General features: G+C 32.2%; 1 protein-coding gene and 1 pseudogene across 1 annotated transcript; one reads left to right on the top strand and one right to left on the bottom strand.

Annotated features, from left to right (window-relative positions):
- Positions 1-2,315: 2,315 nt before the first annotated feature.
- On the bottom strand, positions 2,316-4,254 carry LOC114727310 (cytochrome P450 81E8-like). Its single transcript, XM_028914006.1, has 2 exons — positions 3,361-4,254; positions 2,316-3,078 (listed from the first exon to the last, which is right to left on the bottom strand). Exons 1-2 carry the CDS (start codon positions 4,252-4,254, stop codon positions 2,470-2,472), a joined length of 1,503 nt encoding a protein of 500 aa, XP_028769839.1. The 3' UTR covers positions 2,316-2,469.
- A 10,511-nt stretch (positions 4,255-14,765) lies between these two features.
- LOC114727307 (cytochrome P450 81E8-like) lies at positions 14,766-16,218 on the top strand (annotated as a pseudogene).
- Positions 16,219-16,791: the final 573 nt, after the last annotated feature.

Raw genomic sequence — 16,791 nt, 5'->3', positions numbered from 1 at the left:
ATAATATCTTTAAAAAAGGCTGTGGAAAAGAATGAAAAGCTGGGAAAATGACAAAAGACATCGCCGAACTAAATTTTGTTGCAATATGTCAGTTTGCTTCTTCGCCTAATAAATATAATTGCAATATTTTATTAGGAAAAGAAAAGTAAATCAATCATCTTTCAAAACTCAAGACGTACCGGGACTTTGAATTGCTTTGCATCCCCAGCCTTCTTCTGTTTTCTCTAAATCAATCCAAATCATGTTTCCGTCATCTTCCCATTAGTCTATCTCGCTTACATATATTGTTGCCACTTTGTTCTCTAAATTGCGAGGGGCGGGCAAGACTGGATATGTACCAGGGGAAATGATATTTGAATTTCATATAAAGACCTTGAATTTTAGAGCTTTTAAGTTTCAAAGATAGACCAAGGCCCTTTTTAATTTCCTTCATATTTAATATCTTAATTTTTTAATAATTAATAATATTTTTAAAATGAAAAAATTTCTTAAAAAGACACTTAAATAATCCAAATTCTTATTTGGGTAATTAAATTTGTTAAATACCTAATCAAGTCATATGACCTAAAGAGAAATTTTAAAATTTTATAAAACGACTATAATGTCTATTTCATTAGAAATCAAAAGAAAATTCTAAATTAACATGTTCAATTTTACAGTTAACACATTTTAATTGTAAATTAATAACTTTCTGTCTTTATAACACACTTGTAACAAGTCTTTGAATAAAACTTGATCACAATACAATCTTAAAAAATTCATAAGTTTAATTACGTAGTTAACAAGTTTCAGTTCGAAATTAACAGTTTTATGTCCCCATAACACTTGTAGTAAGCTTTTGAATAAAACTTAATCATAATATAACCTTAAAAAGTAACATGTTACATTTCACTATTAACATATTTTAATTCTAAATTAATAATTTTTGTCTTCAATATACACTTTCAATAAATTTTTAAATAAAAATGATCACAATACAACTTTAAAAATTAACAAGTTCAATTACATAGTCAATACGTTTGAATTTTAAATTACCAATTTAAAAATGATAGAAAATTCTCATTTCCTTAGGTTTCTAATGAAAGAACATTAGAGTCATTTCATAAAATTTTAAAATCCTTTTTCGGGTCATGTGACCTAATTAGGAGTTTGATAAGTTCAATAACCAAATAAGAATTTGGGTTATTTAAGGGTCTTTTTCAGAGATTTTTCTTTTTAAAATTCTCTAGTAATCAACCTTTATCTTTTTCATTACCCATTTGATTTTTGCGTTACACTTTTGCTATTTTCAAAACTCACTTTTAATTTTTTTCAGTACAAAAAATGACCATTTGAAAATTCAAACATAAGTATTAAAAAAAGAAAGATCAAGCATAATGAGTACCAATGGGAGCATTTTTAAGAAAGAAATGCTCCCTAAATCCCTTTTCTATTGAAAACAAATGTTCTGAAGCCAACGAACAAGATTAAACGAGACGCAATTTTCTCGTTTGCTAATGTTGCTGCATATCAGTTGGCGAAAGAAAAACTAGTTAAAGGACTTGGACTTTACTATTTATACAAGAGTTTGATGGAATCAATTTTTAGATTTGGATGAATTTGCTATTGAGTGTCAGTTTGGATTAACCTAATAACAAAAAGTATTCTTGTGCTATAAGATAGAAACTTTGTCTCGTAGAACATAAAGTAATTATTTGAAGAGGTCCCAAACACTCAGGCATAGTTTGGTATGAAGCATTGAAAATGAAAAATTGGAATTGGGATTGAAAAAAATCTATTAAAAGAGTATTAGGTATGAGAGATTGCTTATTATATGAGATTAAAGAAACCCATATATGTGGGATTGAGGAATATCATGGAGGAAAGTGATATTTTCTAATTCTACCTTCATGGGTTTGCCTAATCCATGTAACAAGTAATTGTTCATGTTAAAGACTTTTTTAGTGACTTTTTTCAATTACAATTCTAGTCTTTATCTCTCATTTTAATGTTTCGTATCAAATAGGACAGCAAAGTCCACTACTACTATGACACAGTCTTTTTATCTCTGTTTTGACTGACTTTTTATTTTTGTTTTGGTTTGACATAAAAAGAAAAAACGTAATAAGTACTTCATATTTTTTACTTCTACTTTAAACAAACGTGAAAAATGGTACTTTTCTTCATCTCTATCTTATATCTAATAACTTGAAATCTCAGTCGATAGAAACAATAACAAAAGCAAAGAAGATAAGGTGAGAACCAGCGGGTTGACTACTTGAAACACTTACCATAGCTTAAACAAATCAAAGGAGATCCTCATTATTGCCGCGATCAAGGAAGATGATATACACGGTTACAATTTATTAGAGAATCCTGTCCTCATGCTTTTTTGAGGGCCAATGAGTATTAAGAACTAATCAATCCATTGCCTCTGAGGACAATGACAACCGGGCAAGGGACCTTTAAATAGCTATCCTCTATAACGTTTTAAGAAAGAAGTGTATCAATTATTGGATGGCGTGCTCTACACATGACCTCTAATGGAATAATTTTTGGCATGGTGGCTCCTGCTCCTTCTGTCATATCAATTTCTTCCTCGCTTACTCGTTTCCATTCAAAGCATTGAATCAACAATCCCAAAGTTAATCCCACTGTTCGTTGAGCTAAACCTGCTCCAGGACATGCTCGTCTTCCCAACCCAAATGTAATTAGCTTGTTTGCTTCTCCTTCCTTCTCAAACCTCTCTGGCTCAAAACTTGTAGGAGCACTCCACACTTGGGGATCTCTATGGATTGCCCAAGCATTGATTAATACCATAGTGCCACGTGGAACATTATATCCTGCAATGGTGCAATCATCTGAAGCCTCGTGTGGAACCAACATTGGAGCTGCAGGATGCAATCGAAATGTTTCAAAGATAATGCTTTGCAGGTATGGTAGTTTTGAGATGTCTGGCTCATCTATTAATCTCTCTTGCCCTATATGTGTGTCTATTTCTTTCTTTGCCTTTTCCAACACATGAGGATTGTTTAATAAACTCGACATTGCCCATTCTAAAGTCGTGGCCGATGTATCCGTTCCAGCAAGAAGCATGACCTACATGTCAAAATTGGCGAAGTAAAATCAATTTCAAAATAGTGCTTTTTTGGAAAACCCCCATAGCAGCAGCATTCAAATCCTATCATTATTTTTCCTTTTTGCAGTTCTGCTAGGAATTTATTGCAGCATTCTCAAATTCTTCCATCATTAACTCTACATCTACTATCCGCAAGCTTAACATACGTTACAAGCACACCTCAAAGAGAAGATCAACAAATTAAAAGATTTCACAAAAGCAAAAAGCACAAAAAAAAAAAAAAAACAGTTTTAACTACTTACCAAAGCGAGGCCCTTGATAATTTGATCTGTGTAGTACTCAGGCTGTAATTCTTGAAAACTTAAAAGATGATCTATCATAGTATTTGCTCTCTGCTTTGAATTTCGATGCTCATCAATGAGTCCTTGCATGAACCCATCACATCTCTTGGCGAAACTCTTGAGCCTCTTCTCCACGTGATCATAATCAAACCACCTCAATATGGGCAGGAAGTCTGCAGGATTATTTGCTCCTCCAAGTGTCACCAACTCCTTTATCATCTCTCCAAACTTTCTTGCTTCTTCCACGTCCCCAACTTCATGGTCATCTACCCAATACCTCTTACCTGAAATCATTCGCATCATAGTGTTGAACATCATCTCTGAAAACCTTGGCTTCATCTCCACTTTCGCAAACTCGTTACATGATTCTTGAGCAAGCTTTTGCACCAGGCGCTTCATCTCGTCTCTTCTCATTTCCAAGAATTTGTTGAGACGGTGGTTGGAGAGCACCTCAACAGCCGTGATGCGGCGGAGTTTGCGCCAGTGGTCACCGTAAGGAGCGAACACTAAGCCGGTGTAATTGTAGGAAAGATACTTACCGAGGAGAAAGCGGGGCCGGTTTGCCAGGACGATATCGTTTTTGGTGAAGCACTCTTGGACTGCAGAAGGCGACGAGACAAGGACCACGAGACGAGAGCCAAACCAAAGAGAAACAATTTGGCCATAACGTTGAGAAATCCGATGAAAGGCGTGATGAAGTGGTTTTTTCAGTTGGTGGAGGTTGCCGACAATGGGAAGAGAAGGTGGACCAGGTGGGATGTTTTTGTACTTCTTATTATTTTGAACGAAGAGCTTGAGAGTGAAGAAGAAAGCAAGAAAAAGAAGGAAATAATAGAATAAGAAGATGATCATCATTGTTTGGTACTTTTCTTTGGATGAGTCATGGAGACAAGTATGTTCGTGGCTGTTATATATTATAAGAAGACCTTGTGTAGCGTATGATCTTGAACAATGTTTGCATTAATAAAATATTGTAAAGGATTTGTTCCCCGATTTCCAATTACGTCATTCAATACGTAATATTCGTTGACTTTTGTTTTTCTTGTTGCTCACTCGATGCTTCTCACTGTATTATGTTGATATTCATGTGGGAGATAATAACTTATCACCTTAAAAATCAAATTCTGCAATCTCCCTTGTGTTTAGTATGTACGTATTATATCACGTCTGCATTGACCCCCGCAGCGTTCATACATATCGACATTGCCAAACACTTAGCAAATTTTCACACAAATAGTAAGACACACAAACGCACCAGAACAGTTAATTATTAGATAAAGCTTCACGTTCTTTTTCCTTCCGCCCTTGCGCCTTAAATTGCTGTAGATTATGTGCTTATTGGTTATGCATGGGTTAGATAAAATAATAGATACCACTCCGGTCATAAGGAAGAGAGGAAAGAAATTCGTTTGGCTGGGTAAAATAGTAGGATTTGAGCCATGAAGACACAACGTGGTAATGTGTGTGCGTGTATGTGTTGGGTTTGATCTTATTTAATGTTTTGATTGATGATAGACATATAGAGGATCCCATTCCCAAGTTCCATTACCTCATATACAGCATATAATAATAACTGCACCAATATTCATCTTCGGTTAATACCTATCACCTAACCAATTCAAAAGTGAAGATTAAGGGGAAATTACTGTGTACTCTCATGGAATTAGAGACCAAAAAAATGGGTCGAATCTATCATGTCGGCCAATTTAAACCCAAGCATATCAATGGCTAGGCTTTCAAGAAAACATGATTTTAGGCTAAACGGGCTTTTAGGCCTGACCCGGTTAACTCTGAAGCTTGTCAAGATCCAACCTGTTTAAACCTGAATATATATTATAATTGTTTGAGGTATTTTTTAATCATTTTGATAATTATATTTGTTTATTTTTTATTAGGTTGTATTCACTTAAAATCATTTTAATCCTTTATAAAATTACATGATCTAACATGATGCAACATATATCAATAATGATTTTGTTAATTTGACACTTTAATGTGCTCATATATATTATTTAAATTAAAAAATGAGTTGCTTTGAATTTTAAATAATGATTTGATTTATATTTTATGCGTTATTAAGTTGCCAACATTTCATCACCCCTCCTATCTAGATTTAGGTGGGTAGGATATCGCTTGAGAGAGGACCAAAGCTTTAGGCTTCGGCTTATCTAAAAAGAGTATGGGTTGAACCATGTAAATGCAAAGTTTGCCATGAATGTGTGTCCTCTTGATGATTTAAATTAGGATTTCATTTGTATATAGGTAGATTAATGAATTGATACTCCGTTTCTGAGTATATTTTAGATGAATATGGCATGTTGGTACTCCGTGTGTGTATATATTTATATTGAAATGAAATTTCAGCACCCTCACCTTAATATAAGGATATATGAACATGAGATGGGCAGTTGTAAATTTCAGGAAAATCCCTTGGCAAAAGCTCTTCGCTCATGTGTGCTCGGGCATATGAAAGGATACTTAGTATTACCTCATGTATTTAATATGAGAACTAGTTAATTAATTTAAGTAGATTAAAAATTAATTAAGTTAGTTATTTGTAATAAATAGATGTTGTCTTTCATAAAATACTCTTACTAATTACATGTATTATGTAGAACTATCATTTGATAAAATATTTAACATGCACAACTACTTCAAGGACTACTATAAAAAAAAAAGATAAATATTGATTAGAGAATTATTGAGAAGCTTCAATCTCTTAAAAACATCCTCGATCCATCCTATACTGACTCTCTAAATATGGATTCCTCCTCAAAAAAGTTGGTTGAGATTGGGCAGTAGGTGTGTTAGAATGATGAAACTACCCGCTCTGAGACAATAAGGCAGTTTGAAAACTTGGTTTTGTTAAAAAATGAGGATACACTCCCCATATATTGCTGCGGAAATTATGGGAATCAATGAAGGAATGCACCTAAGTTGGAATCACAATTACCGAAAAGAAATTGTCTCTAGCCGCTCTGCAGAAGCATTGCAATTTATTAATAGCAACCTAACTCAACGTCATCCTCTCAATGGCTGGATCAAATATATTCACAACCTCCTAACATGTGACTAGACTTTTGCCTTCGATTCTTTGGCCGGCCAAGGTTATCAAATGGATGTTATGAAACTGTCATTATAAATGTTCCTCCTGTGGAATACAAAGCCATTCTCACCTTGCTGGTCAAAAAAAAAGAAGCCATTCTCACCTTAGAAAATTGTATTCCTAGGCTCTCTTTAGGAAGCTAGACCCTAAATGTTTTCACGCCGTCTTTTATTCCAAAAAAAATAATAATAATAAGACGTAAATATGCACATTTTCACTTTTGAAATGACCAAAGTTCGAAGTGTGCGTGCACACACATATATAGAAACTGACAAATTATTAAGGGTGATAATACGGACCAACTAGCAAAAGGTTAAGTCGTGCGGGCTGAAAAGGCTCGTGTAATAACGGGTTGGCTTCTCGTTATGGTGGGTTGTCAACTTGCCAACTATTATTTTTTTTAAAAAAATAATTTTGTCATTTTTAAATATTTTTTCTTATACAATATAAATAAAATATAATGAAATTTTTATTTTTTTCCCTTTAAATACTTGATTGAAAACACCAAATAAATGATAATGGTATTTTTTTTTTTAGATAGGATATAAAATATAATAATATAATTATAATAAGTAATAAAATTAAAAAATACCAAAAAAAAAATAAACACAAGTTAATCCACTGGTTGGTGAGCTAACCTGCGGTGAGTTATAGGTTAAACGATGCGAGTTAAAAATTTTATCTGCTGGCCAACCCATCTTTTTTGGTGGGTTAGCGGGTTGGACCCGCAGGTCCAACTTATATTACCAGCTCTACAAATTATACTAACTCTAAGGCAATTGTGGTCAAATATGAATAATCTAAACCCGATTTAAATGGTTTATATTTAACATTTTTAATTTGTAAATAATAATTAAAAGATTATTTTTATTTCAAATTCTATATCTATTAAAAATAAAAACGAATTAAAAATATAAACACTAGGTAACATTAAATTAAATCTGACCTTTCCAGTTTTAATTTGGATGGTTAGAGTAGTGCTCATCAATTTAATTTCTTAGAGCATAAGTAGCATAATGCACTCCCCCCCCCCCTTTTAACTGATTAGGTGTGTTGCTCGAACATGATAAATTAAATATCAATATGGCCAAGTTTAACCTCTTGGCTGATAAGCAGGCCGGAAATAGAAGTCTAACAAACATTTATTTATGAATTGACGAAGTTAACACTACAAGGAGAATGAAATAATATTTTTTAAAAAAAGTTTTTTTGGAGTTTAATTGCAAAAATTTTTTCATTTACAATATCTCTAGTAACTACAGCTGCACCCGTGAAACATGAGAAAAAGAAATAAAAAAAATACCTGTTAAATTTTAAAATAATAAATTAATGATTTTGATAAATTTTAATATGATTCTGCTCCGAAAACAAAAGCCTATGGTTCGCTCCCTAATATCATAAAATGATGTTTGGAAGCATCCAAAAGTGTTCTTTAGAAGTACTTTTTCGTAAAATAAGACAAACTCTTTTATATATTTATTTCATACACCGTAAAAACACTTTTAAAACTATAGTTTTGATTCTATCTAAACACTTTTGAGATCAGACAAGCGCAGACCTAATGGCGTGGTTCACTTAGCCTGACCCCAGCGCAGGCATCCCCCTCCATGCTTTGGCTCGTAGAGGGGAGTCGGGGACCAAGGGGATGCATCATTATTGCCTTAAAAGAAATATTAATTAAATATTTATAGTTTTTTTTTTAATTTACTAGATCCTCATAAGTTCCTTAATTATGGGCATGAGTTCCCAGACCTGTAAGCTGTTAGTTATGGTTGACCTGAATAGTAACAAAGTAACATATATCAGGCCAAAAAAAAAAAAAAGAGTACTCGCAACATAGAAGTTGTCACAAAATACAAAATAACAAAAGAATTTTATTTTAAAAAATAGTGGAATAAAATTTATTTATCACCAACATAATAAAAATTTATCATACTCACAATGGTCTATTTGCATTTATATATAGAATTTATAATTTGGCTGATTTTAATATTATCTCCGGTCTTAATTATAAAATTTTGTTTTTAAACTACAAATGAAATCTTATAATTACTATAGGAAGTAGTATCATTTAACTTATTTGGAAAAATTAATCTAGGGGTGTGCTAACTTCGTTTTCCTTTCAAATCAACAAATTATGAATTGATGATTAAGGAAACTATAAAAACTTAATAAAAAAAATTATAAGAATCTAATTAAAAATACGGCAAAACTGTAAGAATCTAAGAATTAATTTTCGTTTGTTTAAGTACATACCTATGTTCAAATATTTCATCTCTCACACACATATATCATACATGTTATGGTGCATTTTATTTTCGGCCACATTGATAGTTACAAGGGCTTGTTTGGATTTATAATAAGTTGAAATAAAATTTTTCTCACATTCTTATATTGTATCTTGTAAACTATGGTTGAAAAGTTAGTTATGAGTTATTTATAAGCTATTTTAAATAATCATTAATATTAGAGCAACTGTATCTTTTTTCAAGCACTAAATGCATAAATAAAACTTTGGGTTTGTACATAAAAAAGAACATTTCTAGACTGATTGAATGATTGTTTAATTATATATTGAGAGAAATTTTTTATAGTGTTGAAACAAAATAATCGTTTAATCTTTATAATTTTGATTTAATTAAAATTGAGTCCCTAACTTTTGATTTTGCGCAATTTAATTTCACTAAATTTAAATCATTTAAAATATTAATTCTCATATTTTAGAAAATATTATAAAAACTAAACTATTTCTTTGACATTATTAAAGATTTAATCATTTAGAATTGAAAAGATTGTATTGAGTTAAAAATTAGGAGAATTGGTACAAAATTTTAGATAAGAAGCATAATTATGAAAAAAAAAAATCTCAATAACAACATAAAAGTTTATAATAATAAGTTCTAGAAAAAATTATAAATAAAGACCTCTAAATATGTAGAATTATGATTTGAGACTTTTAATGTGAAAAATAGCAAATAAGGACCCGATCTCAAATTGTAAATATGAAACCTTGGTAAAACGTCTGAAATGCTCCTCAGCCAAATAACAAGTTGACTATGAAAAATGACAAATTTACTTTAACAAATGACAATTTCAGTGGACCAAATCACAACTTGACTGAGGGTATGTCAAATAACAAATTGACTATGAAAAATGACAAGTTCACTTTAGTGAATAACAATTTCAGTAGACGAAATCACATTTTGTCTAAGGGTATTTCAGACATTTCACTAAGATTTTATATTTATAATTTGAGATCGGGTCCTTATTTACAATTTTCTCTAAGTTCTAAGTTGATAATTATTTTTTCAAAAAAAAATTTAAAGACTTAACTTATTTTAATCCAAAGTAGCAAAAATATTTGTCATTATTCGTGAGATATGTGTCAATTGTGGGGGACCCAGTTTGAACAGCAGCACGTGATAGGGTGATATATAGGCACTAGGTAGTCTGCCCTGCTTTCAGACAAGATAAGATCCTTGTCAAAATCTACGTCAAAATAACGCGGCGCAAACCAAAACGACATAATTCCAAGAAATAGACAAATTTTGCCGACCCTCAAGCGCCATTAGCTGCTCGCCACGCCACGACAAAAGTCGAAGAAGAGTTCATCTCTATATTCTAACAACCAATCCACCAGATACATGTTCACGAGCGCAATCGGCATTTGTAGGAATGAGCAACTAAACTAATCAAATTTGTTTTGTTCAGATTGAATTCTTTTTATGGTTAAATTTCATTCAATTTCTACTGTAGACAATTAATATTAGTCCATTCACAAAAAATTCTAAAATTTATCAAAATTTCATGAGTTGAAAAGACAAAAATATTCTTATTTTATTTTTTTAAATTTTTTTATAAATCAACAAATTTGGGCTGCAAATCGTGGAGTGAGGGTTGTTAATCACCGAACTTGAATTGTCAGCCCTTACAAATTTTATTGCTAAATGAATAACTCAAATTTTGACGATTTACAATGAAAATTAAGCGATTTGTAACTAAAATTTGATGATTTATAAAAAAAGTATAAAAAAATTCACAACCCCAAAATACTATTGTTTTGGTATAAGTGAACAATTCAAACACAACAAAAATTCAATGATTTGTAAGAAATATAAGAAAATTAACAACTCCAAAATAAAACAAGGGTATTTTTATCTTTTCAATCATAAAATTTTGGTCCTTGGGAGTGCAATGAAATTTTACAATTTTTTGAGAGTTGACTAATATTAATTATCTAGTGAGGGGTTAAATGAAATTTTTTGTTTTATTTTTTTAAAACAATTATCTTAGTGGATATAGAATCTAAAATAAAGATAATCTCTTAATTATTTTCTTAAAAAATAATTTTTACTTAAAAATAATTTATTAAAAATATTAAATCTCTACTGTCCAGATCAGATCTAGATGGTCTAAAGTGCTTATTGAGTGATGAGCACAATTCAAATTTGTGTTCTCTTCCTTACGGGATAAGATCCCTTACCATCCCAACCAACAATTTGTTAGTAAATTTAACCTTAATTTAACTAAGGAGCAACAATAAACACATACTCCTCCCGATCCTATGTCCTAAATACATAGGAGTTAGTTAAAAAATTTACTTTAATTGTAAATATAAGATTTTAATTCATTTTACCTTAAATTTGTAATTTTTTTATGAATTCTACTTATTGATTACACATATTAAAAAACTTTTCAATTAAAGGTAGAGTTTTCAATGAAAATGATTAAACTAGTATTATAAAAAAATAACATTTACAAATAATTAATTCATATTAATTTTATTTTATATTTATAAATTAATTAACTAGTTCATGTATTAAAAAGAAAAAAGTATATATAATATATATGTGTATCAAATGAAGTAACTTGAACTTTTGATTTTTGTAGGACATTCCTTAGATCTAAGATTAATGGAAGCATTTACTTAGATACTACTTTCGATCTTAAATATAATAGCTAATTGAATATTTAATTTGATTCTAAATATAAGACTCAATCTGTTTTGTTTTCTATATTCATTCATTTTTTCAAAGTAATGCCTGTAATGATTGCGCATATTCAAAGTTTTCATTATATAACATATGACTAATAAAGATATTTTGATAAAGATAATACTTATTTATTAGGGAAAATTTCATTCAAAGACCACTGAAGGCAATTAATTTCTAAGAGCCCCCAAAACAATCTGAAAAGCCACTGCAGGACCATAGGGGTGAATTGAAATTAACTTCAAAACTAAAAATACAATGTTGCCCCTCAAACTATTACTCTGAAATTTGAAGTCTTCTCTCTCTCTCTCTCTCTCAACTCCCGATATCTGAAGCCCCTCTCGCTCACTCTCTAAAAATTCCAGTTCATGTAGTGAAGGAGATCGTTCACCTCACCGTCGCTACTGTTGTGGTGAGGAAAGACTTTGCCATCGTTATTGCTCTGTGCGGAGAGCCTTTGTTGTCGCCCTTGCTCTAGCAACGAGAGCCTCCATCGCCGCTCCTGCAAGTGTTGGACGAAAGCCTTTTGTGTAGATATGAAGCTGGTTAAACTACAAAAGCTTGCAAGAACGCGAACTCTACATGACTTTATTGCTGAATATAGTTTGTTTTTGTTTTAATAAACAGCTATTTTTGTGTATATATGAACCTCAATATGTATTTTTGGAATGGTTCACAAAGTGGCTATGACAATCCGTGAGTTGAAATCTATTTTGTATGGCGCTATGAATAGATGGAGAATTTCATGCTGGTACTTAGAGGTAAACTGCCCCAAGTACTGAACTGAAACTAGCTAGCAACTATATAAATGTATGAACAAATTAATCGACTTGCAAATAGACGTATTTTTATTGTTAATGCATGTATTCTTATTGCAAAGTTCCTAATTCCACTTGTAAACAGTCACTTCCAAATTTGTGAATTGACATGTTCAACTTTTTAAATGAAATAAATCTACTTGCAAAAGGATGTATTTCTATTGTTAACAAGTGTATCCGTGTTGCAAATTTTCTAATTTCACTTGTGAACCCTCACTCCCAGACTTGTGATAAACTTTTTCAATTGAACTAGCTTATTTGTAAATGGATGTGTTATTCTTATTAATATACAAATCCTATTTGCAAATTTTCTAATTTCAGTTGTAAATGATCCCTCCCAATCTTGTGAATAATTATGTTCAACTAGCTCACTTATAAATGGACAAATTCTTGCTGTTAATATACTTATCCTTCTTGCAAATTGCCTAGGAAGCACTAGTCACAATATCCCTTGTGTGATAGTCATTTTCTATTACTCATGAGTTCATTCATTATTTTGAGTTTGCATTGATGCGCCTGTGTTAATCTATTGACAGTACTTATTGTTGTGTCATAGGAATAATACACTTCACTAAAGTCTGAGTCGTGATGACTCATTACTCCAAAAGAAATACGCAATCAGCTGCTATTGCAAACTATTTCAACGGATAAAGACAATAAAAAACAAAACAATGACATAATGTGTTAAAATTTGTGTATGGAGAATTTGCACAATTTCTGTTTTAGGGAATATACTATGAGTAGGTTACATGTCAATTAATTACAATTTGATGTCTTTTCCCACTAACTTGCAAGTATGTGATGTACTATTGACAACTCGAATTAGAAAATTTACAATAAGAATATGTTGATTAACACTTTGATGTCATAGGTATTTGGTTGTCATATTGGCAATTAGAATTAGGAAATTTGCAACAAAGATACATTGATTCACAAGAGAAACTTGTCCATTTACAAATGGACTAATATAACTAAAAAAGTCATACATGATTATTCACAAGTCTGAGGAGCACTAATCACAAGTGGAATTAGGCAATTTGCAATATGAATATGCATATTAACAACAATAACCCATCTATTTGCAAGTGATCTAGTTGAATTCTAGAAGTTGGACATGATAATTCATGTCTGGGAGGGACTATTTGCAACTACAGTCAGACAATTTGCAAGAAGGATAAGTATATTAACAATAAGAATTTGTCTATTTATAAGTGAGCTAGTTGAATTTAAGAAGTTGAACATGATTATTCACAAGTCTGGGAGCGATCATTTGCAACTGATATTAGAAAATTTACAAATAGGATATGTATATTAATAAGAATAACACATCCATTTGCAAGTGAGCTGGTTCAATTGAAAAAGTTTATCACAAGTTTTGGAATAAGGGTTAACAAGTGAAATTAGGAAATTTGCAACACGGATACACTCGTTAACAATAGAAATACGTCCTTTTGCAAGTAGATTTATTTCATTTAAAAAGTTGAACACGTCAATTCACAAATCTGGAAGTGATTGTTTACAAGTGGAATTAGGAACTTTGCAATAATAATACATACATTAACAATAAAAATATGTCCATTTGCAAGTCTATTAATTTGTTCACACATTTATATAGTTGCTAGCTAGTTTCAGTTCAGTACTTAGGGCAGTTCACCTCTAAGTACCATCATGAAATTCTCCATCTATTCATAGCCATACAAAATAGACTTCAACTCACGGATTGTCATAGCCACTTCGTGAACCATTCCAAAAATACATATTGAGGTTCATATATACACAAAAAATAGCTGTTTATTAAAACAAAAACAAACTATATTCAGCAATAAAGTCATATAGAGTTTGCGTTCCTGCAAGCTTTTCTAGTTTAACCAACTTCATATCTATACAAAAGGCTCTCGTCCAACACTTGCAGGAGCGGTGATGGAGGCTCTCGTTGCTAGAGCAAGGTCGACAACGAAGGCTCTCCTTAGCAGAGCAATGACGATGGCAAAGTCTTTCCTCACCACAATAGTAGCGACGATGAGGTGAACAATCTCCTTCACTACATGAATTGGAATTTTTAGAGAGTGAGCGAGAGGGGCTTCAGATATCAAGAGTTGAGAGAGAGAGAGAGAGAGAGAAAAGACTTCATATTTCAGAGTAATAGTTTGAGGGGTAACACTGTCTTTTTAGTTTTGAAGTTAATTTCAATTCACCCCCATGGTCCTGCAGTGGTTTTTCAGATTGTTTTGGGGGCTCTTGGAAATTAATTGCCTTTAGCGGTCCTTGAATGAAATTTTCCCTATTTATTATAAATAATTAATTTAACTAATTTTTTAAATATTCCAAATTAGTTATACTTAGTATTACGTAAGCTCAAACGAGACACAAGCAGCCATAAATATCACATGTATTCTTTGACCCAAACCCATGCCTATCGGTAAACTTCCCAAAAGAAGGTATCGAAAAAACATGAGCTCCTTCTTATTCCATTATTTCCTTCTTTCTCTTGCTTTCTTCTTCACTCCCAAGCTCTTCCTTCAAAATAAGAAGCTCAAAAACATCCCACCTGGTCCACCTTCTGTTCCCTTTATCGCCAACCTCCACCAACTGAAAAAGCCACTTCATCGTGCCCCTCACCGGATTTCTCAACGTTATGGCCAAATCATTTCTCTTTGGTTTGGCTCTCGTCTTTTCGTCGTTGTCTCGTCGCCGTCCGCAGTCCAAGAATGCTTCAACAAAAACGACATCGTCCTGGCAAATCGGCCCCGCTTTCTTACCGGACAGTATGTTTCTTACAACTGCACCATCATAGACTTCGCTCCATATGGCGACCACTGGCGCAACCTCCGTCGCATTACGGTAGTCGAGATGCTCTCGAGCCACCGTCTAAACGCATTCTTGGAAATGCGAAGAGACGAGGTGAAGCGCCTGGTGCAAAAGCTTGCTCGAGACTCACATAAAGAGTTCACCAAAGTGGAGATGAAATCAAGATTCTCCGAGATAAGCTTCAACGCTCTCATGAAAATGATTTTGGGGAAAAAGGTATTGGACAGACGACAATGAGGCTGGGGATGTGGAAGAGGGAAGAAAATTTCGAGGGATTATGCATGAGTTTGTGCCAATAGCAGGGGCAAATAACGCTGCAGACTACTTGCCCATATTGAGGTGGTTTGATTATGATCACTTGGAAAGCAGGCTCAAGAGTATGGCCAAGGGAATAGACGGGTCCCTGCAAGGGCTCATTGATGAGCATCGAAATCAAAGCACAAAGCAAACTCTATGATCGATCATCTTCTGAGTCTCCAAGAATCACAACCTGAGTACTATAGAGATCAGATTATTGAGGGCCTCATATGGGTAAGAAATATTCATTCAATGCTTAAGGTAAGATTTACTTAACTGATTTGAGTAAATTAAGAAAGCTAAATGAACTACTTAATTCTAACAAATGTGATATCTTTTAGTTTCTTTTCTTTGAGATGTGCTTGAAACCTGGAAGAATTCGAGAATGCTGCAATAACTTCTTAACAGAACAGTGAAAATGAAAAAAAAAAATTATAGGATCTAAATGCTGTTCAAATATTATTTTGCTTATGATAGGATTAAATACATGAAGAAAAGGAATTATTTCAAGATTTGATTGGATTTTGGAAGTGTAGATCCATTTCGAAGCGTTTTTTTTCCCCAAGCAAAGGACAATTGCTAAGCTACAAATCTTTATATCAGCCGCAAAAGTCATCGTATAATTAATAAAATGTAGTAACTGTAAAATCCTGATTGTGTGAGCATTCACTAGATTAAGTCTAATTTTTTATGTTGTTTTTTTAATTTTTTCCTGTAGGTTATGCTTCTGGCTGGAACGGATACATCAACTGTGACTTTAGAATGGACAATGTCTTCTCTATTAAACAATCCTGAGTGACAAAACTCAATTACTATATGAACTTATCACTATATTATCTATATTAAAAAAGGGAGGGGTTTTAAGCTCAAGCTTTTCCTGTTATTTTAAACTATTACAACTTAGGTAGCAAAAGGATTTTTTATATTATCAAATGGCTTTTACAAATTCTTAGAGTTTAAGTAAAGGAAAATGGCAATGACATTAATTCGGTATTACGAGACTAAGGACAGATCATATTACAAAGTTTAATAAATAGGAGTAGATTATACTTTTGGGAGCACAATACGCGCATGAATAATATCCCATAATGGTTATAACAATATTTTTACGGCTTTTTATATTAATTAAACTAATTTCTTGTGTTAGGATGCTTAATTAGGATGTTACTGTAGGATGTTATATAAACTTGTTATCACTGTTTTCAGTCTTAAAATTGTGGATTATTTAGATGGAAAGTGACATATGATTTGGTTATGTTAAATGGCTGTCACTGTTGTTAGACTGCTGTCTATTTTGATTTTGCACGTGTTTTTTACAACTGCAAGTTACATAAAAATTGCCAATATAAAAAATTCACAATTTATTTTAAAT

The sequence above is a fragment of the Neltuma alba genome, unplaced genomic scaffold (genome assembly GCF_004799145.2).
Source record: "Neltuma alba isolate B1F8T4 unplaced genomic scaffold, ASM479914v2 tig00012463_pilon, whole genome shotgun sequence".
Lineage (NCBI taxonomy): Eukaryota > Viridiplantae > Streptophyta > Magnoliopsida > Fabales > Fabaceae > Neltuma > Neltuma alba.
Note: the sequence above shows the minus strand (reverse complement) of the source record. Positions and strands in the feature narration are given on the sequence as shown.

Excerpts from the sequence above, each read along its gene's own strand:
- LOC114727310 (XM_028914006.1), bottom strand. The coding sequence starts at position 4,254 with ATGATGATCATCTTCTTATTCTATTATTTCCTTCTTTTTCTTGCTTTC. Across the intron at positions 3,079-3,360 it reads TTATCAAGGGCCTCGCTTTG|GTCATGCTTCTTGCTGGAAC; the intron begins GTAAGTAGTTAA and ends TTTGACATGTAG.